The following is a 27,606-nucleotide window of genomic DNA, read 5'->3' as shown; positions in this document are numbered from 1 at the left end:
AGTGATGGAAATTTTCTGACTTCATTTTTAGAATCAGCATATGGCAATATTTAAGAAACGTTATTTTTCAGGAACTGGATTTATTGTTTAAAAGTTTGGAGATATTTTATTAGCCTCTTAGATTGAAAATATAATCTTAAATGAAATTAATAGGCCTATGTAATTTATCATTTACTGGCGCAGCGAGAAGGAAATTTTAGTGGAAACCCTCCTATCCAGAGCCTCTAAAAAGAAAAAAAAAAACGCCGTTGAAGCTGTGCAACATTGTAAAACGCAGGCTTACCTTAGGAACAGCACGGGAGAGGAACGCCTTAATGGACTGGTTCTCATGTACAGACATTTATTAGAACATTTTTGTGAATGAAAATGATGTGCTCAACAACTAGCTAAGAAATGCAGAAGGTTGAAATACTGTGTCCTACTTAAAAGTGAAATACAAGAAATATGGTCATTGCTAATTTCATCGCAATTATTTTATTTTATTTCAGCACAAATATTTTTCAATTCGTCGCACGATAACACTGTAATGAAAATTTAAATCTGTGCTCACTTATTGTTGATATCCCATGCTCCTCAAGTATTTTGTTCCAAGTGTATTATTTATACCTACTGATCCAAGATGAATAGTTATCTCGTAATACCAGCAGCAATATTCATTCATAATCTTCTGAATAAGGGCAGTTCTTTCTCTGAAAACCCATCATTCTCCATTCTTTTCTATTTTCTGCGTTCGTCTGCCATATACCTTGATGTCGTCTATAATCTGATATCTTCTCCTACTCCGAAAGGTTCTCCTGTTCACCATTCCTTCCAGTGCATATTTCAGTAAGCAGTTCCTTCTCAGCCATTGACCTAACCAATTTATTTTTTCTCTTCCTCATCAGATTAACCTTCATTATTTCATCTCCCACTCTTTCCAAGACAGAACCATTTCTTTCTCTGTTCATTTCACACTCTCAATTCTTCTCCATATTCATATTTCAAATGCTTCTAGTCGTTTCTCTTCACTTCGTCGTAATGTCTCTCTGTCCCATAAAATTCCACAATTCACACGAAGAATTTCACTAGTCTCTTCCTTACTTATCTTCCCAGTAATAAGCATAAGATACTCCTTTTTCTATTAAAAGCTTCCTTTGTCTTTGCTAGTCCCCTTTTGACTTCCTGAAAGCAACTAATGATACCGCTTATAGTACACCCCAGTATTTGAAGTTGTCCACCTGTCTATTGCCTCATTTAGAATTCGCATGTTTACCTTCTTATTTTTATTCCGATAAGAATTGTCTTCATCTCGTATGCATTTATCCTCGTCCCATACTGCACACTCATTTATCCCCAGTACGCAGCTATATATTTTATGGATTATGATTCGTGGTTAAATACATAGAAATATTTGAGCTCTGGAACGAAATGTTTTTAATTCTTCATATATATTATCGGATGTTTGAAATACAAAGGTTTTTTGAGTATTTTAAAGACAAAATAATACATTTTGCTATTTTTTTTAATAATTATATTTTTGTGTTTAAAATGCTACTCTTTATAGTAGCTTGCATTTGTATTTAAAATACAGAGCAGTAATTATTTTGTTCACCCCTGTGGGTGGGATGTTCAACATTATTCTTTACATGTGTGTGTCTGTGTCTGTCTCCCCTTTATTTACCTGTAAAGAACTTGGAAAAGAACAAATTCCTCAAAACCTTCATTGATCTACGTATAGAAATTAGTGTGTTACTGGCTCTTCTGCACTCATAAAGTCGAAAGGTACAGCACACACAAGTTTAAGTATGTACCGTATATGTATTTGGTTCTTAACTTGAATTTGTATATTTCGCATTTTTTAAATTTTCTTTACACTTTGAATTAAAAATACTCCACTATACAACAATAATTTCAGCAAACTAAAAGAATTGTACAATATTAATTAACAATGCAACGCCAATTTAGTTTCAAGGTTCTATTTAAGGACAATGTAGAGGATTACTTCAGTCTATCAAAGTTCAAAATTGGATTACTAAAGTTTCAAATCAGTATCTCCTGTTTATTTATAACTTTTAGATACACTTAATTAGTTGACAAATAGTTATTGTCTGACTCTTTACACTTACTGTAGAAGCAACAGAATTTCAAGTAACTAGCGACTAACACCCGTAGAATCAGTTATGAAACTCCTGAGAAAAGCAACATTAGCATACACGCCAGGAGAATCGAGTGTGCCGCAACCTGTATTCCAAGAGACGATGCCCACCAGTTGTCCATTTACAGCGAGACCCGCACCTGAGTCAGTGACGCAGACATCATTTTCTTCAGCACAGAACATGCTCTTAGTGATGCCTCCAGGAACAGCCGTATTACATGTATCTCGGTCTACAATGACGACGGTGATTGCCTGGAGACCTGTTGGAATAGATCCTCCAGGTGACTGTGCATTCCAACCGACTACAACACCTTCAGACCCAACAGTTGGTTCAGTGGAAGCCAAGGAAATAGGTTGAACACCTGCACCATATACGAATGGACTCGATACCTGTAAAGAAAAAGGTATTCTTTAAGAAAGAATATTATGTCACATAATGATCAAAATCTGATTGCTGTATGTTAGGAAAATGTAGTTTGGTGTTATTGTAACAGGTTGTTAATGGAAGGAAGAAATAACTGATAGGAACTAGAGATAATAACAAAAAAAGATTTAAAATGGAATATGGATTTAACAATGAACATGAAATAAATTTAAGGGAAGGTTGAGGACTGAAGTGACTAAAACTGGCAAAATAGAATTTAAATTATTGGCCTTAGAGACAAATTAATCAATAATGATCAAATTTTAAAAAGTCTGTAGATGTGTATCTTGCATATGTCAAATGAACTCAAAACATTTGTTTAGTATAACATTTCTCAAAATCTATCATAAGAAAAAAATATTTTCACTCAAGTTTGGAGCAATATGTTACAGAGGATCCCATTTCGTTAGCAACATATAAAAATTCTTTATTTTCAGTCGAAAAAAGTACCTTTTCAGAATGTTTAACATTCAGTATAAACAAGCCTTAAGACGTATCAATATTATTGTTCGTCACTGATGTAATTCACTATAATAAGCATCTGTGCAAAATTTGAACTCAATTGGACTTTTAGTTTCTGAGCAAGGGAACATTGAAGATTGCATAACATAGATTTGAACTGTGGAGTAACGTTTAGTATGCCTGACCATGCAACGAGTGAGCCCGAGTTCAAATTCTGACTGGGGCAAGTTACCTGGTTGATGTTTTCTTCCGGTGTTTTCCTCAACCTAGTGAGAACAAAGACTGAGTAACTTTCTTTGCTGGACCCTGGTCTCATTTCGCTGACATTATCACCTTCATCTCATGCAGACGTTAGATAACCTTATCAGTTGATATAGTGTCGTAAAATAACAAATTAAAAACAACATTTTGAAAGAACAGCGACAAGAATAAAGTTGATTACTGGTGCTATGTATTCTTACATGCTTTGGAACATGTAATTTTGAAGGGCATATATCAGAAGATTAATTCTAGGACTATGTTTAATAGACTTTTTTCCTGTTTTGATGAAAACTAACTCTCAAAATATTTAATGTTTTTGATATTCTGTACACTGTGACTTACATTATATTTTTACATGGTTATTTAGCGACGCTGTATGAACTATTGATTCATTTAGTGTCGATGGAATTGGTGATAGAGAGATGGTATTTGGCGAGATGATTTGTCATAGTTTCCCTGACTTAGGCCTTACGGTTGGGGAAAATCTCGGAAAAAAACCAACCAGGTAATCAGATTAAGTGGGAATCGAAACCACTCCCGAGCACTATTTCAGATCAGCAAGAAAACGCCATACATATTTAACTCTACGCTATTTTTGTTCTTTAAAGAATTGATATTAGGCTGTAGTACATAATAAATGGTATTTTATGCAAGGCACATAGCACCCAATTTTCTGTACCGGAAGTGATGAGCTTTCGATGAGCATGTGAATCACTGATTGAGTGCCTTATTGCTCCCCTTATTGAAACCCATAGAATTTTTACCTATAGGGTAAGTTGTAGGACAAGGCACATTCAAAGAATTTGCACAAACTCTAAGAGTTGGAAGAGATCATTCGGATTGAAATACCAAAAAACCAGTGTATACTGGCGTTTAAAAAGTGCATGCTTCTCAAGGAACCGAAGGACATCATATAATATATTCTCAAAATAGACAGTCCTGATATTGATTATGCTGTTTTTAGTCCTCGGAGTATGGTCTATTTCTACTAATATTGAAAGTACCAAATAATATAATTATATTGCAATTATTATCCACTATGCAACAATACATAATTTTATCCACTATTACAATAATACACAATAAAAGTTTTTTTATATGGTGATAATGATATCTTCATTACTTTCATCATCATACTCATTATTATAATTTCGTAAGAGATATTATCTTCAAATAATAAAATCAAAAGTTATTTACCTTGACAACGGCGACATCATAATCCAGCGTGTAATAATCGTATTGTGGACTAGCAAGCAGTTGTGAGGCCATGTGAACGAAACCTCCGCTTTCTCGGATACTGCTTCCTGCCCGTAATTGCACAGAATGAGCTGAAACTCTGTAAAATATAAAATATGTTATTTCGATTCCTGTTTTCCTCAGAGAGTAATAGTTTATTCACTGTAATGTTAGATTGAACCGAAACAAATTCCGGAAACTTGCCATTTTCATGTTGGCTTTGAGCCTCACCATTGATACATGAAATTATAGATAATAATTCTAACTGTGTAAACGCTGTTTCAAGAAGTTTACTGAGCATATATCTAAAGAAAGTGATGGTTTTCTCCAGATTCTATACAATTTCAGGACATTTCAGGTACCTAGTCTGTATTAAATTTATTATTTGGATCATTTCGATGTAAAAGCTTTGAAGTAAGTACGGGAGACACTTTGCATTTGGTGCATATTCTATCACTTGCGGTTCATTTTAATAAACTTCACACTCAAATTTCATTAGTTCTATAGCACTTGACTTATAACTCGAGAATAATTAAGTTTTTGTTACTTCATTTTACGTACCGATATTTACTGATAGGATTCTTTACACTCAAACATTATATTTACTTCATTACGTACATTAGTCTACTAACGCCGTACTCCTTATATTAATTTAGCAACACTTTTTATAATTTATTTTCTTTTTCCTATGTTTCGGGAATAATCCCGTTTGATTTCTTGTGATTACTATTATAAATGTGGGTCTAAATATGGTGTCATGGCTGAATTTGCTTTAGGAAATGGACGCTTGTTCTGCTCTTCGTTGGGTGAAAATTTTCTGCTAAAACTTAGACGAGTGTATGGGATCCGTGCCCATTCAGCATCATCAAGAATTTGGGGAGCCTCAAAAGGTAGAGAAAACCCGATTTCATGAACCAGTAATAACGGCTGGAGAGAGGGGGAATCATTGACCCAGCAGGCCCACAATTTGGATGACCATTCAAATCTGCTGAGATATCTGGACGTGAGGCCCGGAGCCGGCTGGTTGGTCTTGGTCGTCTATGGACTGTCGATTCCAGGATTAGTAATTTAAAAGTAATTTTTTCAGTATTACTGTGTGACTGTTATTGCTGCTTTATACGTAATGCTTTGTCTTACATTCGTAGTTATTATTAAATCCTGATCCTGTGTGTAAAATCAAAATTATCCCTTAAATGCAATAATACCTCCCTGAGAGTCTGAAGACTCGAACGCAAATTATGCTTTACACAAAGTAATTGCTAACTGGTCTTCTTGAATTTCAAAAAGGTTAATTTTGTAATGAAATGTCTTATTACTGGGAAAGTATTACAGTACATAAGCCAAAAACTCTCAGAGGGGCAAGTAATTCTCCCCTTCGTCACCCGCTATAGAGATAATGGTGTATTGATAAGGGAACCGTCCTAGGTGGTGTAACTTGAATTTAATGAAAATGCATATTTAAGCTAATCTTCATTCGTTAAGAAACGTGGTGATAGTTATTTGTTTCGTTTATTCCTCGTTTACGAAAATTATACTGACTTAAAAATTGTTGCTACTTATAACACCTCTTGTGCGCACTCGGATTCTCATAGCTCCGCCACACTATATCACAGCTCTAACATTATTGCTCTAGTCAATTTGTTTTCTCTTAACTCACATTAATAAAGTAACAGTGCAATGCATGACATCTTTCACTCATTTGTACACCATCCAAATCCATAGGTATGCTGTTGGAAGTTTTGGAACACGACTGTACATAATATGCTTTCAAGAACCTAAAGGGGAATTTAGACCGAATGTCAAACAATGTGTAAGTCATACAGTGTCGTGGACGATGCAAGTAGTTCCGGTAAACTGACAAAAAATCACATGAGAAAATTGTTTAAAAATTTATTTCCCTTGGATGTCAATTAAGGCACACTAGGTTACTACTTCTAGATTCCTGGAATTGTCAGATAGATGACAGTATATATTTGCTTTTGAATAAGGTAAAAGAACTAAAACACAAATTATCCCTCCAAAGCTACAAGATTTTTGTAACTCTTGAATGTGTATTTTTTAGATATTATAAAATTGTAATTCGAAGATTTGAAGAGTATTTTATACCTAAAATTATGTGTTAAAACATTCCAGACATATTGCACGATAGTTACTTCATAATGATTGCATTCTGTTGTGTATCAACAGTTTCATTCACCTGTCCTAAAAGACATGCTAATATACACATGGCTGAGGTGTGGATGTGTGACTGAGAAACATGTGAGAAAGTTTGATAAGGTTCTTGCAACAATATTGCTTGCTGGATACAGTGTGTATGTTACGGGAAAGTCTGAAAAACCAGCCCATATAAAATGTTTGTACTGTTCAATGGCTCTTTGTTCCGGCCACAACATTTCGAATCCACAGTATCATAATTATTTAAGGTGAGTCACAAAGTTAATACACATTTTAAATTCAAATTGAATTTATATTTCAGCAAGAGTACTCTCTTAATGCGGGTTAAGAGAAATTGAGTAGAAATTAAGGCAGTAGCTGAGATATGGTGTCGCGGAAGAATGAGGATCCAAGTTCGGACAAGAAGCAGCGTAAGTAACGTCGATTTTCAAGCCAGAACCGGTATATTTTGTAAACGAGGAAAAAGCGAAATGAATGACTATTACAACGTTTCTTAAGAACGAAAAGTGGCTTAAATAAACAATTTCATTACATTCAAGCTATACGATCTGGGACTATTCCCTTATGAGCATAGCATCTTTGGCTGAGGTCTTACCAAATAGGCGCAAAGGGAAAGACTTTTACACAGGAGATGATGTCATCATGGCCTACGGCCAATGTTTGGTTCAAGTAATACCTTCCCAGTAATAGATCTACCAACACACTATTATCACGCACATTATTTTATGTATTCAAATCACATATAAATCTGTACTATGCTGCTGAAGGAAGTGAGTTTTATATTGATTGTAAAGAATTCATGAACGCAATATACCCTAGTTGTCTCATATTCAAAAGAAAAGTAAGAAAACGCACTTTTTGTAGTGTAATAGTAATATACTGCTTTTCTTTTTAAAGTCTTATTCATTCATTCATTCATAGTGTTCTGGCCAAGAGTAAGGCTTTCACTGAAAACTCAAAATTCTCCAAACTTTCCTCTTGTCCGCCTTCCTATTACTCTCCGCATACGATCTATATATCTTAATGTTGTGTATAAACTGATATTTTCTTCTGCCTCGAACTTTTCTCCCATTCACCATTCATTTCAGTGTATCCTTAGGCAGGCAGTTCTGCTCTCAGCCAGTGACCCAACCAATTCCTTTTTCTATTCCAGATCAGTTTCAGCATCATTCTTTCTTCACCCAGTCTTTCGAACACAGCTTTGTTTCTTATTCTATCTCTCCATTTCACACACTTTATTCTTCTCCATATACATGTTTCAATGATTCTAAACGTTTGTCTTCACTTTGTCGTAATTACAGTGTTTCTGCTTCGTACAATATCACACTCCACACAAAGCAGTTCATTAGTCTCTGCTTTAGTTTTTTTTCCAGAGGTCCGCATAAGATGCTCTTTTTTCTATTAAAAGCTTCCTTTGCCATTGCTTTTTACTTGTTTGCAGCAGCTCATGTTACTGCTTATGTTACACCCCAAGTATTTGAAGCCTTCCACTGTCTCATTTAGAATTCGCAAGTTTTCTTTCTTTAGTTTTCTTCCGATTACCATTGTCTTCGTCTCGTTTGCATTTATTTTCATATAATTTAAAAATGGTTCTCTTCATCGGGTTTACATAGCAATGACCCTCATTTCAATTGATGATCTTCATGAGAATAAGTTCGTACATAAGTGGAAATCTTATACCGGAGTGTCATCACGACGTTGGACAATAAATATCTATAGCCTAATATGGATTGACATCCTTGATAATGTAAGGTGTTGCTATACCAGTCATTTAGGCCCGTATGCATAGTATGTCTGAGGTTTACAAAAATCGGTCAAGAAGGATAATATTTGAAAGGAAAATAAATTCTCTAGCACAAATTCATCCATAAGGGCAATAAAACTGTACAAACTCTGTGGTAGATTTACGGTAGGTAAAAGAACCCTGTCTCTTTCAGAACGCTGTGGGCAAAACTTGTCAATTTTCCGCCCAGGTTGAATTTCGACTTGAGTAACTACAATAGAAAACGTCATTAAAAATAAAACACACCTGTTAATACTGCTATTAGTATTACGGTACTAATACTGAAACAACCTTAGTATAGCGCTGGCCGTCTATGCGCGAGGTTACGGGTTCGATCCCTGGCCAGGTCGATGGCATTTAATTGTGCTTAAAATGCGACAGACTTATGTCAGGAGGTTTATTGACATGTGAAAGAACTCCTGAAGGACAAAAAGAAATTGCGGCACATCGGCGACGATGATATAACCTCGCAAAAAATAAATGAAACATAACATTTAACACCTCCGTTGTCGCTGGTACCAGCATTATTATAATTACTACTATCACTATCATTACTACTACTACTGCTACTACTACTGCTGCTGCTACTACTACTACTACTACTACTACTACTACTACTACTACTACTACTACTACTACTACTACTACTACTACTATATTAAAAGCCAGGTTATGAACCGACTAACCCGGAAGCAACGTTATGTTTCTCTCTTTCTGAGTTCTGTTGCCACTTAGTGGCGCGAGATTCAAAGCGTGTTCAGCGCTTGTCACCGAAAAGTTTAAAATAACTGTCGTAGCTGTTATTAATATGATAAAGAAGTGTATAACGAATTCAAACATTTCAGTTAAACGAACGAAGGATTCAATAATAATAATAATAATAATAATAATAATAATAATAATAATAATAATAATAATAATAATAATAATAATAATAATAATAATAATAATAATAATAATAACAATAATAATAATAGTGTTAACTAATAATAATAATAATAATAATAATAATAATAATAATAATAATGGCTTTATTTAAGCTGGTAGAGTTAAGGCCGTAAGGCCTTCTCTTACACTCAACCAGGATTAAAATTTGCTTACATAGTTGAACAACAACTGGATCAAGGTGTCAAGATATATTATAGTAATTTTTATTTTATTTTGAGTTGTCGTTATAAATCGAATTTATTATTTAGTTATTTTTGTACATCAATAATAATAATTTAATGGATATGATCTTAATTTCATATTTATATTGATTTTTGTGATGTACGAGTTATTCAATTATTATTATTATTATTATTATTATTATTATTATTATTATTATTATTATTATTAATTCACATAATATATCAATAAGCAAATATACAAATTTAAAAGGAAAACTCGAGCCGGCTAAGCCGTTGTTTAAAATAAATAAGAGTATTCAGACTCTATTAGGTTTACTATTAAATAATGATACACACAATATGTAAATAAAGAACAGTTAAGTAAGTCACAAGCAGTGCCTCAACCGTTTCCCGCGCTGCTTCTTCTACAGACGTGATGCCTCCATTTACACGTTTTTGTCGGTAATGTTTATATACAGACAAAATCCTCTCTCTCTCTCTCTCGCTCTCTCTCTCTCTCTCTCTCTCTCCCTCTCCCCTCCCCCTCCCTCATCCCCCCTCTCTCTCTCTCAAAACCCGCTTTCTTTATGTATCGTAGCACTCGGGAGAATTCATTATTCTATTCAAGTACTGGGCCTACTGTATATAGTTCTCGATAACACTATCAACAATATTAGTAATTAAAATTACTGTTGTAAGAAAGAACGAGCTAATGACACTGGTACGAAATGCGACTCGTAATGCACGTGGTATTGCAAATGAACTGGGAAGTTTGGTTGCACTGTCTCCGTGATCCCGTTGCCAGATTTTCGTTAGTAGACGACATTTTCACGTGAGGTCCAATGAAAAGCTCCATTCTCCTTCTCCCCTCCAACCACCCCCCCCACACATCAACGTGTCATCACTGCACAGACTACCCCTCTAACCCGCATTTTCCTCTCGCCCTGACAACTACTTTCTAATTAGTCGGTTAATAACTTGGCTTTTAGTATAGATGAAATTCGGACTCATGGTCATAACTTCCACTAAACATGAAATCTGCGACAAAACCCGTGGTTCGACATGGAATTAATATTATAATAATTCATATAAAATTTAAAATGATATTTTCTTCGCTTATTGTAACTAAATGTAGAAATAATTTTCAATGATGGCTTCTAATAGTATTTAATATTAATATATTCTTTCATTGTAAATAATGATGATGATGATGATAATAATAATAATAATAATAATAATAATAATAATAATAATAATAAACTGTAAGTATACTTTATCAGTACTAAATAAACTGGTAAAGAAGTAACACATCATAATATTGCAAAATGTTGAAAGTTCATGAAAATGTCATTAAAACAAAGTGAAACAATATTAAAATCACTAAAATATACTACAATAATATTATTAACACATTAAAATGGAATAAGTAATAAGTAGCATATGCAGGTACCGTACATAGTATTATTATTATTATTATTATTATTATTATTATTATTATTATTATTATTGTTGTTGTTGTTGTTGTTTTGTCTGTTGTTGTTTGGTACTGCATTATGAATTGCGGATGAACGACAACAACATGTTACAAAGAATAATAAAAGTCTACACTACATTGTATACACAAAATTGGCAGGAAATGTTAGGAATGACCATTCAAAAGATGGGCAGTCCAATAAATAACTAGTACCGGTTTAAGTTTCGATCTGAACGGACCCAAAAGTAACCAATCCTCGATTTTGATAATGGTGATGACGATTATTATTATTATTATTATTATTATTATTATTATTATTATTATTATTATTATTATTATTACTATTGTTGCTTGGCGCTTTTTTATGTAGGATCTGAACGGGCCCAGAAGCAACGAATCATCGATTTTGGTGATGCTGATTACGATTAATATTATTATTATTATTATTATTATTATTATTATTATTATTATTATTATTATAAACGCATTCGCTTGCTGAATGATGTACTGAATTGTTCTGTTGTGTTATTGAAAGTCTCGCCACTTATCAATGTAGTCGTATATTACAGATTGTAACATGTTTCCGATCTACGTAAAGATTAATTTTTGATCCTACAGAATATATCTGTTATAGTAACAATGGTTACTACATGAGAAAAATTCTCTCCTGCGCCGGGGATCGAACCCGTTTCCTTGGTTCTATGCACCAATGCTCTAACCACTGAGCTACTTTGAACTTCAATACACAGCACCGGATCGAATCCCTCTTCTCTAGTGTTTCTCCCTTTGTGGCCTGACTCCAAGTTCGACGTATATATTAAGCACTGCCTGCTGGATCGCATCTTATGGATGCGTAACTGCCTGCTCATTCCTTTTTCTTAGCATTGAGTTTCGCGTGGAGCATTATCGTCCAGTTTCGACACCAGAGCGCAGCAAGTAACTGCCTTTGGTTAGGCTGTGTTAAGTGTGCAGAATTAATTATAATTTGTTTTTTTTTTTTTAATTTGAAGTCTTAGAATTAAAATTACAGTGTATGTAAGTAATTAGATCTAGATTCATTTTCCGGGCTGAGAGGCCGTGGTCTATTGGTTGGTTTTATACCAGACGTTTCGTCTGCAACTGCGGCAGACATCTTCAGTGGAGTGGTATCCGAGTTCGCAAGACTCTTCTCGGCGTACCTGAGGCAATTTATCACACTTCGAATGGGGCCTTTTTATATATGGAAAGTTACTTTCTGGCAATACTGAACTTAATAGAACAGTGGGCCTAATGTCTGTATAACATTTCCGTGAACTGAAGAAACTGCTATTTTACAAGCAGGAAGTTACCATAATCTGTTGCTAATTCCAGCCGTGATTTCCAATAAACTCCTAGCTCGGTTACAGGGAGAATATATTTATTCGTAAATATGTTTAAATTTGTTGAAATATTTCATATAAGTTTCAGACATTATTATTATCTTAATTGATTTTAATAATAATTTGTGTATACGCCTAAAGCCTACTTGTATAACTATAGTTTTTATATGATGCAAACCAGTTAATTACAGCTAATGTAGTATAGCTTACAAAAAATAAAGTTTTAAGTTCAGTATTAATATTATTACATATTAAGCACTGCGGAAGGATCCAGATACCCTGGGCCATCGTTTTCTTAAGCCCTTGTCTCTTCTGGTACTTAAGGACATCGTAATAATAGTTATTTTAGGCTATTTTGCATATACTGATAATGTTAATAGGGATGGGCACTACCTGCCACCTAGCGGCAAAATAACTTTTTTATTACTCGCACATAAACCCTGATTTAGCAGTCAGTGTAAGCAGCCATAAAATGCGATTCAGCAGGCAATTATATTAAGTCAACTGCCATTATACAAGGAGTTACTTGGTGGCCGGAATTCCACAGTAATATACGCTGTTGGGCGAAGAAACTACGTAAAGATTAATTTTTGGTCCCACAGAATATATCTGTTATGGTAACAATGGTTATTATAATGGCAGTTGACTTAATATATGACAACATATGTCGAACTTGGAGACAGGCCACAAAGGGAAAAACACTAGATGAGAGGAATTCGATCCGGTGCTGTAGAATGAATTTCGGACTAGCTCAGTGGTTAGAGCACTTGGTACGTAGAGACAAGGACCCAGGTTCGATCACCGGCGATGGACTGAATTTTCTCATCTAATAACCAACGTTCCGATGTTCTAAAAGCATTTAGATTTCGGTACTTCATGTAATCATTTTTTGGGGGGGGAGGTTTCTCTTTAGTGAATATTTTTATTTTCTTCTTTAGCTGCTCTCTTCTCTCTCCTGATTAGTTTTATTTTCTTCTTTTGTTGATGTCTTCTGATCAATTTCCGTTTTGTTGGTTCAAAAGTAGACATCCCATTTGCTTATTTGTGTATTCTAGGGTTTTCATAAATTTTATAAATCTTCTTTAGCTAAGAGTCTTTATGATTTCTAATATTCACGTTTCTCATTTTTCATATTGAAATTAATTATTGTTTCGTCATTTTAAAGTTCATGTTTCCTAAATCTCTTACATGATCATAGTTTCGTAGATCTTACATATTGATGATCAATTACTGTTTCTAATGCACAGTATTTCAAGTGATAGGAAGACAATGCTTGAAGTAGACTTACTCGCTTCTGAGCAACTGTTCATTTAATTAGGATTGAATATAACTCGGTATAAAACATTTTGATAGGTTAATCTATGATGAAAGAAATATATTTTACTCCTCTCCGTAAGTATTAAGCCTAATTTACAAATAATTTCGCTACTATTTATTGAATTCTAAACACATAAATAATTACTTTCTTTAATATATTTCCTGTGGTAAATGACTGCAGGCTTCATTTAAAACACTGCATGTACTTTTGTTGCTGCGTTATACCAGATATTGTGTGCACCACTAAACGATATCTCAAGGAAACATTTGTATTCTTATTTAGTTGCAGTAGATAATAGAAAAAACAAAGAGAACAAAACTTGGAAACTCATATGGTCTTTATCGATCTATCAGAACCTTTTGACAGAGTTAATAGAGTTAAATTAATACATATACTACAAAGTAAATGATACCCTCAACATATTACAATAAAACAAATATTATTATATGTACTGTAAAGAAAGTAACAAATGACATTGAAATAAACAAAGGATTGAAAAAAGGGTGTAGTCTATCATCTACTCTATTTAATATATATCTCGATTTAGTCACTAGAAGATGTATAATTTTAAGAAATCCTGGTATATTTTTAACAAAAGATAGAACCATAAATAGTATTCTATTTGCAGATGATATGATAATAATATATCATTCAGAAAAAAAAATTACAAAAATTAATATACGTCTTAAATAATATTTGTAAAGAAAACACTTGTTAATTTCATATATAAGACAAAAATAATGGCATTTACTGGTAAATACACGGCAAAAACGTATTACGGCGAACGCCAGTAGGGGAAGTTCTCCCCACCCGCGTCGCTCGGCACCTCGCTCGCATGCTCTCTCTTTCTACTGTCTCTCTCTAATATCTGTCCCGCTTCGATGGATCACTGCCTACCACATTGTAATACGCATTAGACAACTGTCCACAACCACAATGCAATACGCATTAGACAATACGCATTAGACAACTGTCCACAACATGTACTGACACAACACAATGTAATGTGGTTTGCCTACCACATTGTAATATGCATTAGACAATACGCATTAGACAACTGTCCACAACCACAATGCAATACGCATTAGACAACTGTCCACAACATGTACTGACACAACACAACACAATGTAATGTGGTTTTCATTAAACAACACTCACCTGTTAACTTTGCACATCCTCGAAGTAACACAATAGTCTTTTTTTCCCACAGGTTGGACACTCGTAATGGCTAGCAAGTAGTCGATGCTCCTCACAGTACCTTACCGTATCCGCCTTCAAATTCTCTCTGGACATTTTCAGGAAGAAGTACACGTCTTCGGTACGGATCATCACTACACGTGGTTACGTCTGTACACGAAGTTGGACACGGACACAATGAAGCTCCGCGCGTTAACACTTATGCCACCCCCCGTAGTCAACCCCTACCAAGCGACATTCACAAGCCCACCAGTTTCTACCCACGCTATTCGGTCATTGTCCCCTTCTACAATACGTTATGGCAGTTCCCTTAAACATAAATAGATGCATTTTCCCTTCTACCCCAACTCGCCTTGGTAGCCGAGAGGTCTAAAGCGTGATCAAAAAGCGTGCGTTTAGGTTTAGTTACGAACTTTCTCGGATCGCATCTCCCCTCCTGCGAAGTCGTAAGAAAAAAAAAAGAGAGAGGGACTGGAGAGAGAAAGGAGAGAGAGAGAGAGAGAGAGAGACTAACAGGACGAAGTTCCTCTTTTGCTTAGTAGATGTCGTTACTCTTTTTGTTCCACTTCCCTACACTAGATGTCACCCCACCCTAAACCCCTATTTCCACTCTTTCCCGCTAGAGTGTGTGGTGAGCTTGTAGGGGAAAAGTGGAAAGGGGACGTGGGCGGAGCTTTGCGTTCGCCGTATTACGTTTTTCCCGGATGTAATATCAGTTACAAATATGACAATGATATCTAAGTGAAAATACATTCTTTCAGAGAATATGTGGCACAATTAATTGAACACTAAAAAAACACGGAATAAAAAAGTAACATTTAATGAAGTTATGACGGCTCCTGTCCTTGTATATAGGTCTGAAACTTGAGTTTCTACTCAGAAAGATATTAGCAAAATTCAAGCTGCTGAAATGAAATTTTTACTTAAAGCCAAAAGTTGCACAAGAATGGACAAACTATATAATGAAGATGTCAAGAAATAATTGGATATCTATTCCATGAATGATAAAGTTTTGGACTAGAGACATAAATGGGAACCACACGTATTACGAATGGATCCCGGAAATTGGACTTGACTACAAATTACGCGGAAGAAGAGACCGATTTTGACCTCGCAAGAGATGGAGTGAACTTTGAAGGCAGAACGGGCAATGGAAATGCCTATACTATGAAGTGATAATGATGGCGATATGATAAATTTTAGTGGACTTAAAGTAAAGACAAAAATAATTATGTAAGGTTATCATATTGGGAGTTTTTATGAGGTATGTCAAGTTAACTCGTTCCCAATCCATTACAACCAACAGAGTTATCGTCGCACTAATTATATTATGCTCTTTCTAATGTCAAGGTTTGGCATTATGTCTTTCGAACCAAAATATATAGGCTCACTTTACATTCAACATACTACTGTATAATGTCATCCAAATTTCGAAAAAATGCATTAATTATTTTAAAATAAACTTATTTGACAGTAATATTTAAAGATTGAACTAATTTCAATGAAAGGTGTTCTGTATCAACTTACCCGTCTACACAATGTGCAGAAGTCACTGCCCAGTCCAAACTTATGATAGAAGCACCACACATGTGGCTTCCATAGTACTCAAAGGATAGCTGAAAATAGTAAATTTTTATTAAACCCAATTCCAGCGTTTGTAATATAAATATATGCTGTATATTATACGATCGTACAAAATGTTTCACAAAATAAGATATACACCCTCACTCTAATTTCGCAGTATTAAGTTTTTTATCTATAGTTATACCCAAAAATGCTTGAAAAAATTTCCTTCATGCAGCAGTTAATCACTAGACATAATTGTATTGGTTGGTATAAATTTTGTATTTTTTAAGTATATCTCAAGACGGAAAATAGCTCCATCTAACACATGAAATCATATGTGTGCGTTTCAGGAACTCGGGTAACTTCGCAGTACTGCTCGGGCAATTTGGCAGTAATATGTGTAACTTTCAAGAATACTCTTTTTAGCTCAAAATATGTTTTAATGTAATCTAAACATCAGTACATGTTTACACACATGAACTGAACACACATTAACAAACTAGGCAATATATTTAGAAGAACTGGGTTTCAATTATTAATATTAATAAGAGGAAAAAGCTTGAACATTAATTGTAAATAAATAAATTTACCTAACACATAACTGCATTAAACATTATGCTAAAGATAGAGAAAAACATTATGACATTAGCCCATAGCGCTTCTTATAGGGAGTTCGAATCTGCGTGCCACTCGAACTGCTCTGCCTGCAACTAGCGGAAACTAGTTAAGAAACTGAGTACCGGCTAAATCGTATTACGAACAAACTATATTGGCTAAAACAACAATCAAGGGTTCAAATTAATCTTAAGAATGTGGAGAATTCATTAATCATAGTGTGATAATTACAGTTCCGAATATCTCGGCGATATACTGTCCAGAAACACGTCACTGCAAATTTACTCACCCTATCTCAGCAAACACACACCTACTAAAGCCGATAGTTGTGTAACTTTCGCCAGAATGCGTTGCATTAGAACCTTCCTGCATGAAACATCCCCGACAGGTTCTGGCATTTATCCGTATTTTTTGTAAGTTCAAACGAACACGGACAACTCCAAAATTAATGAATATATGAGATACTTCGAAATTAGACGTACTGGGAATTTAGCCGAGTTTGTCTTATGTAAAATCTTCCGACTTCTTCCACAAATCGAACAAAAGTTCTAGTGAAATAAATACAGTTAATGAAATCTGTACAAGTTCACAACCTTTCTAATAGATAGGACCAATAGACTAATCTCGTAAAAAGGTGCTTCCATTTCATTCTATTACACCCTTACTACGTCATACTACTTTTGACCAATAATGGTGAGAAAGGACGTCTTTCAACCAATCATTGCTGCTTATCACTACAATTTCATTACTTCTCCAGTATTGCCTTATTTTTATCACTTCCCTAGCATTTGTTTGTTTTTATAACTTCCCTAGTATTTGTTTCTTTGTTTGCCAGCATTTCAAACTGAAAATTCTGTACGGTACTATAAGACATACTTTGCGATCGTCATTTGTTTCCCGCATAGAGAGTCGATTGAAAATGACGGTTCCCTTCAAACGTTTTGGTGAAGCTAACATTATTGAAAAAAAGAATTTTAGTAAGTCAACTAATATCCATTTTATTGTATTGGAGTACTTTATTTCTTCTAATCTTTATACACTTTCTTCAGCGTTTATCATCTCTCTACCATTTGTTTCTTTGTTTGCCAACATTTCAAATTGCAAATTCTTTACAGTGTTACAAAATATGCTTTGTGATCCTCATTTGTTTACCGCACAAATAGTCAACTGAAAATGGCGACACCGTTCAAAAGTTTTGGCGAAGCTAACATTAGTGAAATAGAATTTCAGTTAAGTCAATTAATATTTTATTATATTAGAGTAATTTATTTCATCTAATCATGGAATAGATACTTAAATCCCACTCGAGTTTTAATTTTACCTAGACAAATCAAAACTTCTAGTGAGATTACTGTTTATAATTCACTACAGGATAAAAGGTAATTGCAATATTCATACTTCTGGATTAGAATTTTTGCACACAAACTTAATTAAAAGTTTGAAATAAACTTACCGATACTTATAGTTGTTTACATTATAAGATACTCCCTCTGTTACAAAATACGGTGTAGAAAGATGTCATTAATTCTGTTCGAAAATATGGTATACATTTGTTAAGTTCTCAGTAATATAATGTAACTTTTATACATCTTCTAGATACTTATTTGTTTGATAAATTAACACAAGAAAAACATAAAAATTAGGTACAATTCATACTGTGTGATGTCAAATTAATTAAACAAAAACAAACATTGCTTTGAGAGAGGCAAATGAACATAAATACTGCAATAAATTATAAACCGTTTTTGTACGACTGTTGAGCCTTAGATGTTCTATTCAAAATTGATTGGGTTGGTGTTACGTTTTCTGCAACAGGAACTCCACAGCAGGTGCCCATTTGATTTCTGTTCATAATTAACTATTTCAATATTATAGTTTGATGCAATACAGATGATTAGAAACATTTACAACTGTTCTGTCTGATAGTCCCTTCACTACTGAACAGAATACCACACCACGAAATATTTCATGCGCGCTTGCGCAATAATCAAACTTGGTTTGTTAGTTACTATACCATATTTTGGAACGGACGGAGTGTAAGACTTTATTCTGAACATCATCATTTCTTCTAACATCTCTTTGTATAGTTTATATGTATGGAATTATATAAAGGGTAGAAGCTGACCACTTACAATTTTTTTGAGGGGCGAATTCTTACCATACCGGTAGTATAAGTGGAAAAGCCATCGAATATTTTTTTTGTTCATTTGCTGTTAGATTTCCCAGAAATAATTATATTACATAATAATTTTATCTCATCCATCCATCCATCCATCCATCCATCCATCCATCCATCCATCCATCAGTCCGTCTGTCCGTCCGTCCATCCATCCTTTTATCATTTATTTATTTTTATTTTATTTAAATGCAGTATTCAGTAGCTGACATAATTATTTGGTAAAGCAATTTAAACTATGAAGAATTTAACAAATGCTAATTGTAAACATAATAGCAATGGAAAAGTGCTACAAAATTTCAATAATCCGATACTATTTGTAAATTAGCAAGCTCATTATAACTTTATACTATACATCGAACAATTGAAGCTAAAATGTAATCTCTCTGCTGCTTGCGCAAATTAAATTACGAACTGTATTCTTTATTGTGATCGGTTATTTGAAACTTAGTGTATTTATTAATGTGATTGGAAATTTTTGTAACGTGATGCGCCTTTTCAATAAACTGGCATTATTAAAGTGTGTATTATTTTTTACAGAATCAGTCAATTTAATTATTTACAAGTCTTCTTGCAGCTCAGAATTTGGTTTCAATTTTATTATTGTTCCTTTAAAAAATAAAAAAAATTAACTTGTTCCTTCGTTTGGAAGCAATCCAGCATTGGGATGATGACATTAAACATCGTTTTAAAATTAAGTTTATTTTTTTAGTCTTATTGGCTACACAATGACGTCATTCACATTTTTCCTTGCTGCTGTAATTTAACAACATATACTAAAGATACATGAATGTTTCACAATAAAGTTACTGGAATATTTGATGTGCAAATGTAAAATTAATTACTAAAGCTCGTAAAAATTAAATGTGTTTCGTGAGTTCTAACGGCTATTTACCAAGGGCAGTCACTTCGTGAAAAAGATCTTATGTTGATATTTACTACATAACTGCCTACGCTGGTACAGAGAAGGGATGTTTACATTTGTTGGCAAGTGCTGTTAAATTTATTGAGACGTTATAATTCTTTTTGTAGGCTCAATGTCGATTATGCGGTTATTGGAAATAAACACTTCAAAATAGAAAAGGGAATTTCTGTTTGTTTTACTTCAAGGATGTTCTCTTTGAAGTTACTGTCACTGATCATCTTCTGTCCTATCTATACAGAGTGGATGGTAACCTCGGACCAAAATGAAACTGGTAAGAGAGGAATGTTTAAAAACTCTAAATAAGTTTTTTTCTCTAACATTCATCGTGTTAGAGGAAATCGTTACGATTCTATGAAGCATTTGGCAACATCACGGCTACTGCAGTAACTCTAGCAAACGCGGCCCACACTCTTTACCTTCCCCTCCCCCTCTGCTGTGTTCCATCGGTGACACGCGACAGTGCGCTGCGTTACAAGACTTATTTTAACGAGTTGCAAAATTATTCAATTGAAATGAATGACTATACGTTTTAGTTTGAAAAAAATATTCAAGATATTAACTGTTTAGATTATTTTATCTATCTTCTTGTATAGCAATCAGCCATTTCTCTTGGGTCAGGCCTGCAGAAATGTAGCTCCTAAGAGAAACTGCTATACTCCCCTGTCTTAACCCACCCACATTTTCTACCAGTGCGGTCATGACGTTTTAGTTACGCTTGGCTGCATTAACATTCATTCGCGGCGACAGGTATACAATACGCTATCAAGAATTACAAATGAACAGATAATAATATCCTTAGGAACATACCTTTAGAAAGTAAGAGAAAAATGAATGAATGAAATAAATGCATTAAAAGACATGTAAAATAAATTTTAAAATGTATGTGTGCAAATAATGTAAGAAGTTCTACATATGTATATATCGTCCTATTACTAGTAAAGCCGATTAAATCCACTTTTTGTGTCAAATAAGTTAAGTACAGTCCCCGACTTGACTTTTCGTGCTCTGTATTCTACTAAAATGAAATAAGTCCGAAATGTTGCTTGCAGGCAACAAACCAATTACTTTATTTGAAGAATTTATTATGATTTTTCGTGCATTAATAAAGTTTTAATTCCTGTTTTTACAAAACTTGTATTACTGGTCTTAATTGGTTTTACTAGTAATAGGATGATAAATAAATAGTACGTTGATAAGTGAGTGATAGCTATATGACCGGATGTCAATGCTGTCATTCAACATTGTAACGCACTCCAGCCAAATAAATAAATAAATAAATAAATAAATAAAAATAAATAAATAAGGAAAGAAGTAGGCCTAAATAAGTAAATGAATAGGCCTAAATAATTAAATAAGTAGGCCTAAATATGTAAGTAAATAAGAAAATAAGTAAATAAATAAACAAACAAACAAATAATACGCGTACCGCAGTTTAAATAGAACTGGAACATGGCAAAATCTAAACCCATGAAGGAATACTACTTCCAAAGGAAATGGGAATATGATTATTTTGTTGTTGAAGACAAAAGAATTGCTTGTTTACTGTGTCCCATCCAATTTATTTCCACTCGTCATTTCAATATTAAACCACATTTCAACAAAGTTCATATTAAGAATTATGGACTGCACAGACTTTCGGGTAAGTTCATCATTACGAACTGTATATTGAGTATTCATTTATATACTGTAGAACTAAGGACGTCACTCGTTGTGTTCATTTTGAATTGAAATTAATAGTTACTTTCAAGGTTCATTACTTAAACGCTATAAATTTATGTTTCTGTAGGTGATGATAGGAGGAAAGTTTTCGAAAATCTAAACTAGGTTAGGTGCAAATAAATCTCAAAGAAACTACAGACAGGAAATCTAGCATAATTGTAAAACTTGAAATGAGATAATGCATTATAAAAACAATGAATTCATTACAATCCTTTTTGAAAATTACATGCAGCCACTGATGGACATTTGACAAGAGAAGATAAATAACTCTACGCGGAAGTCGATCATCCCCAATGGAATTGGAGTGAGGCTGACGTCATATTTCCCCTACTTCCGAGTTCTGCAGGCCTGTCTTGGGTCATCACTGTAATAAAACGCAGCAAACATTGAGCAAAGACTATTTTTTCACTGCTTAACGGCATTTCGTCGGAGAAAAAGTGTAATAAAGGTTTGTTATATTTAACATGTAGATCCCCTCTTAAATTTTGGGTCATCGGTCCCCTTTCACTCTGTGGAGGCACTTATCCCCGTGATCTAGTAGAGGGCCACCAAAAACGTTACTGTAAGGACCAGTTGTATAAATGCCATTAACCATAAGATATTTTAAATTAAAACTCGATAAATAACTCGACGCTACTTTCTAAATGTTGTATAAAATTAACTTATGAACATGTAAGAAGGTTTAGTACTAACTGTTATTTTGCAGTAAAACATGTGGCAACATAGGGAAACGTGAATGAATTTCTTGTGAAAGACAGTTGATTTTCACTGTTTTGCCAATGAGAAAAAACATAATCATCAACGCCTCCTGAATATGCGTCTTAATAATACATGTAAAAAGGATTCAAAACATGATTTCGTTTTGTTTGAATCTGGAACTCACGACGTAACCTTCGTTCAAGTTCTTCTAGTAATAATTCTAGTAACCGAAGTCTCATTTTAAATTGTTTATAATCGAGTTCAGCGAATGATTTCCAGGCACAGAATTATGATCCCCCATATCAACTGATGCTTTGCATTATTTCTTTTGCGGTTACTGTAAAACAGTTGTGATTGTTAAACATTCTACAAGAATAGAAAAATTAAAGAATTACATTCCAGAAACAATACATTCAATTTCAGAAGATATGCTTAATTTTTTTTTCGATAATATGCACACAAAAGAACTGAAGCCCGTATAGAAATGAACGCCACCATTTTCAACAATTTGTTTAAATATCCAGATTTTGATTATTTTTCAGTTTAAATTCACTCTCCATTTTGTATGCTAATGTGGTGTAGACAGTATATTATACATTTCATAATGAATACGTCCGTCTAGATCAGTGATGTCAACTGTTGCCCATATGGGCAAGCGTGCACTTTACAGTAGAGCTCAGGAGAGCCTGGGCGCTTTACAGCGGAAAGGAAAGAGACAGAAGAAAGCGGTAGTATATACCGCTTGGTCGAGCTATATACACGGATGGTCAGCACTGATTCAATGGATAAATGGAAGAGAACTTACTGAACTACATCCATTTTAATTTTTAGATTTGTCTGAGAAGTATAAGTTAAGTGCATTATAAGAATTTAAGTTTCAATTTTAATGCTCATTTTTCTCGAGTTTCTTTTTTATTTAAAAGCAGTATTTTCTCAACTTTTTACAGAAAGGTGAAATTTTCGGATATGTTTAGTCCACACCTATGGAGTAACGGTTAGCGCGTCTGGTCGCGAAACCAGGTAGTCCGGGTTCGATTTTCGGTCGGGGCGAGTTACCTGGTTGAGGTTTTTTCCGCAGTTTTCCTTCAACCCAATATGAGCAAACGCTGGGTAACTTTCGGTGCTGGACCCCGGACTCATTTCACCGGTATTATCATCTTTTGATAAAGCGTCGTATAATAACGTACTAAAATAAAAAAGCAGATGTGTTTATTTAGTAGCCTTCGTAAATATGTATTGCTGAAATTTTTGAAAATATTCGCATGGAAAATGTTAATAAGAAAATGAATTAACAAAGGAACTACTGTTACATCATAAACAAGCCCATGTGTTGTAAAAACGTCAGCTCTATAGCTTCAGCAGATTTCGAGAAAATAATTTAATTCTCTGATGATCGGAAGTTTCACACCAATATCACCTTAAAAGCATAAATCGGTAAGAGTTTTGTTATGTAATAATAGTTACAGTTGAAACATATACCAGGTAATTTTGCTTTGTACTGTAATATTGTTTTGATTAGTTTATTGATTACTTTTATAAGGCTAAAAATACCATCAGTATCAATTCCAACTTGCCATGGCATACTTAATCTATTTCTTTGGAATATCACTTTCATAATGAATGATGTTTCATTCACTTAAAGTAATATAGTTTTATTACTATGAAAGTTATGTGAATATTCCTTCTTAACTCTTTATTATGTAATTAACTGCAATAACTACTTGTGTTAGTACTTTGTTTTACAGACATTATAGATAACATCAAACAGCAAATAGCATATAAAATAACGACATAAAATTTCACGTTCTGTTTGAATTTTGTACACCACTGTTTTCTTAATCCAACAGGATCTTATTCATATACATGATCCTTGCTTCTTCAGTACCTAGCGCTTGATGCCCGCGCACGACGTCAAGGTAAGAAAAATGCGCTTGCTTTGATATCACTGTTCTAGATAGTTCAGTTATTAAGTAAAAACAATTTTTGTTAATACTACTTTACTGTATTTTGAGTAAATAAAGACCTAACTAAAATTTTATTATCAAACTGAAAATCGTAGTAGTTCCTAGTTCACGTAAATGGATGCACTACTTTTCTTCCCTCCTATACCTAGTAAGGTGATTTGTTTATATTTTAGACTAGTATCATCAAACTCCGGTCATGATAGGGGGTAACATTGTGTTTGCGATTCTCACCCGTTAATCCAAAGGTAAAGCCAGGTTAATATTAGAAATGTTAGTAAAAACAAAATGATTTGGTATAAGAATTATGTCCGACAGCAGTTTGTCAGTATCAGTTGTAAAATGGGAGGTACATATAAGAGAAAAGAGGGAGGGGCAGACCATGAAAGAGACGGATGGTGTACAAGAAATTATGCGGAAACATGAACTTAGAGATGAAAATTTAGCAGACTGTGATATTAGGAGGAGTAAGATAAAACGATCTTAGCAGAAGTTTCTTTAAACTTAATTGTTTGACGATTGTGTAACATATTCAATTATTTATCGAGGAAGACATTAGTTGCGAGTAAACTCTTAATAAATAAAAATTATGTAATATAATGTTGGCTTTATGTTGGAATCTATAAACTTTAGTTATTACTTATTCTGATATGTTGAAGTTAAGTAAGAAAATTATCAAACACTCTAACAATTTTATGAATCTACTTTCTGTCTTCGAATTCTATTAAAATTTTCACTAGTCCTAATTATTTCGTATGTGTTTCATTAAAATAAATTCTTAGATAATTTTGACAGAAAAATTAAGAAAATGTTCCTGTCACAATCGTTCACATGAAATGTAAATAATTGTGTCTTTATTTACTTTACAGTCTCCTTACCACGTATGGATAATCATTTATGTCTGCACCGTCTCCACCGTCATCACCTCCAACAATGTAATTATCTTTATCATGGTGGCTGGATGTCTCTGTAATTCACGGAATAAGAAGGTAAATGTCAACAGTTTATCAATTCACTCGATTATATACTGACATAATAACTATCTGAACGACGTTATATAATATACTTTGTATTAACTAAATAGCATTATTTTTATATTCAAATTAAATATCTCCACAAAATATAGCGTTATGGTGTAAATATAGAGAGAACTACTTACCGAGACACCATATGAAAAAAGAACATACTATCACTTCACGAAACATTTTCTTGGTATAATTCCTTGTTTTGCTGTGGCCTTTTATACAGCTTGTTTCTCAAAATTTGCAGAATAATCACGTACTGATAACAGAGGTTGTGTAACGAAGAGTTATCTTTGTGTGTTTTTAACATTGAATTCATTTGATTACTAGTGATATCTTATTGATTAGTTTACATCTTACAAATTGACAGTTTTTGGTAGTACTAATAAACAAAGATTTAATTACGAGAAATAGCCTATATTTATTACGTTTTTATATCTGCCTAAACAGTTTCAAGGCATCCATATATTTTTCAGGAATTGAGTTTAGTGTTTAGAATTTGGGAGACATTTTAGTAGCTTATTTGAGATAAAATATAACATTAAATGAAATTAGTATGTAATTTATTATTCACTGGCGCAACAGGAGGAGTTTTATGGGTAAACCCCAACCAAGATCTCCCAGAAAAAAAAAAACGAAAAATTATTTAAGCTATGCAACATTGCAACAGTGACTTACTTGCAGTAACACATAATCTTTTCAAAATAATGGAAACACTCTCTATAACTATCCGTACTTCTGATAGATCATTTTCATCACTAAGAAAATGCAGGCTTACCTTAGGAATAGCACAGGGAAAGAGCGCCTTAATGGACTGGTTCTCATATACATATAAACATTAGAAAATGTCTGTGAATGAAAATGATGGGCTCAACAACTAGCTAAGAAACGCAGAAGGTTGAAACAGTGTGTCCGGATTAAAATTGTAATACAAGGAATATGGCCATTTCTCATTTCTTCACACTTTATTATTTTTTATTTCAGCACAAAAATATTTTTCACTTCGTCGCATGGTAACACTGTAATGAAAATTTAAATCTGTGCTTGATATCCCATGATTCTCAAGTACTACTGTATACGGGATATTTTGTTCGAAGTGTATTTTTATATACTGATTCAAGAAGAACAGTTTCTTCCGTGTGCTTGCCTGTTTAGCTTCTTTTACTGTCTTTCCCACTTATACTTCTCGCATTTTTTTAATCACATATAATCCACGTTTAGTTTAATACATGTATGATCATGAAGATAGAAGCTGTAATCCTTTGTAGTAACATTCTGCCGCGTCTATACTTCGTACATTTTGAAATTGTGGTGATCCAGCCCATAATTTAGGAGGGATTGCTGTTTCAATATAGTTTTCCAAAATATGAGGAAATTCAAAATATTTAATAACAGGAGGATATCTTATATTAGATCTGTAAAAGCATCTGATACCTCTGATGATGGTAAATATAAAAGACAGAGAAAAAAATATTTAACCACTTTCGAATTTCAAATGTTTTGTTTCGGAGCTCCTGGTTTGATATATTGTTACCCTTAATTTTTCTAAGCCAACTCTATCGTAAGTCAAATTTGCACTCTTTAACCTTACTACAGGGAAATTAATTTTGGCACCATTGTGTGATATTGTTTCATAATCTAACGATGACTTTGAAATGTTTAACTGCTTTCCAAATATTTGGAGACATAATTTCTTCAGGAAGCTCCACATGTTACATGTTTGGGTATTAGTTTATGGCAAAAACAAGTAAACACAGGAATATTGGAAGCATTTACACACGAATGTATGGTGTATGTTTGATAGAAATGTTTGGGAGCATAATCAAAAGTACCGGCAACTAAAACATTGATACAGTCATTATTCATGAGAAAAGTTATAGGGTAAACTAGGGTCTGTTTGACAGTCGGACATGTTGGACACTTTGTACTTTAACGTGTTACCTCGCCACTTGTGGACACCACATTCTGCTACAAGCCAATGACGGAAGTAGC

General features: G+C 33.7%; 1 protein-coding gene across 1 annotated transcript; it reads right to left on the bottom strand.

Annotated features, from left to right (window-relative positions):
• Positions 1 to 2,017: 2,017 nt before the first annotated feature.
• On the bottom strand, positions 2,018 to 25,907 carry LOC138698105 (trypsin alpha-like). Its single transcript, XM_069823834.1, has 5 exons — positions 25,752 to 25,907; positions 25,471 to 25,559; positions 16,459 to 16,547; positions 4,479 to 4,617; positions 2,018 to 2,524 (listed from the first exon to the last, which is right to left on the bottom strand). The coding sequence occupies exons 1-5, from the start codon at positions 25,795 to 25,797 to the stop codon at positions 2,132 to 2,134; spliced, it is 756 nt and encodes a 251-aa protein (XP_069679935.1). The 5' UTR covers positions 25,798 to 25,907; the 3' UTR covers positions 2,018 to 2,131.
• Between the last annotated feature and the right edge of the window lie 1,699 nt (positions 25,908 to 27,606).

Source organism: Periplaneta americana, chromosome 4 (genome assembly GCF_040183065.1).
Source record: "Periplaneta americana isolate PAMFEO1 chromosome 4, P.americana_PAMFEO1_priV1, whole genome shotgun sequence".
Taxonomy (NCBI): domain Eukaryota; kingdom Metazoa; phylum Arthropoda; class Insecta; order Blattodea; family Blattidae; genus Periplaneta; species Periplaneta americana.
Note: the sequence above shows the minus strand (reverse complement) of the source record. Positions and strands in the feature narration are given on the sequence as shown.

Coding starts and splice junctions, on each gene's coding strand:
- LOC138698105 (XM_069823834.1), bottom strand. CDS start 25,797: ATGTTTCGTGAAGTGATAGTATGTTCTTTTTTCATATGGTGTCTCG. Junction 4,618..16,458: donor TCTGCACATTGTGTAGACGG/GTAAGTTGATAC, acceptor TATATTTTACAG/AGTTTCAGCTCATTCTGTGC. Junction 2,525..4,478: donor ATGATGTCGCCGTTGTCAAG/GTAAATAACTTT, acceptor TTTTCTTTACAG/GTATCGAGTCCATTCGTATA.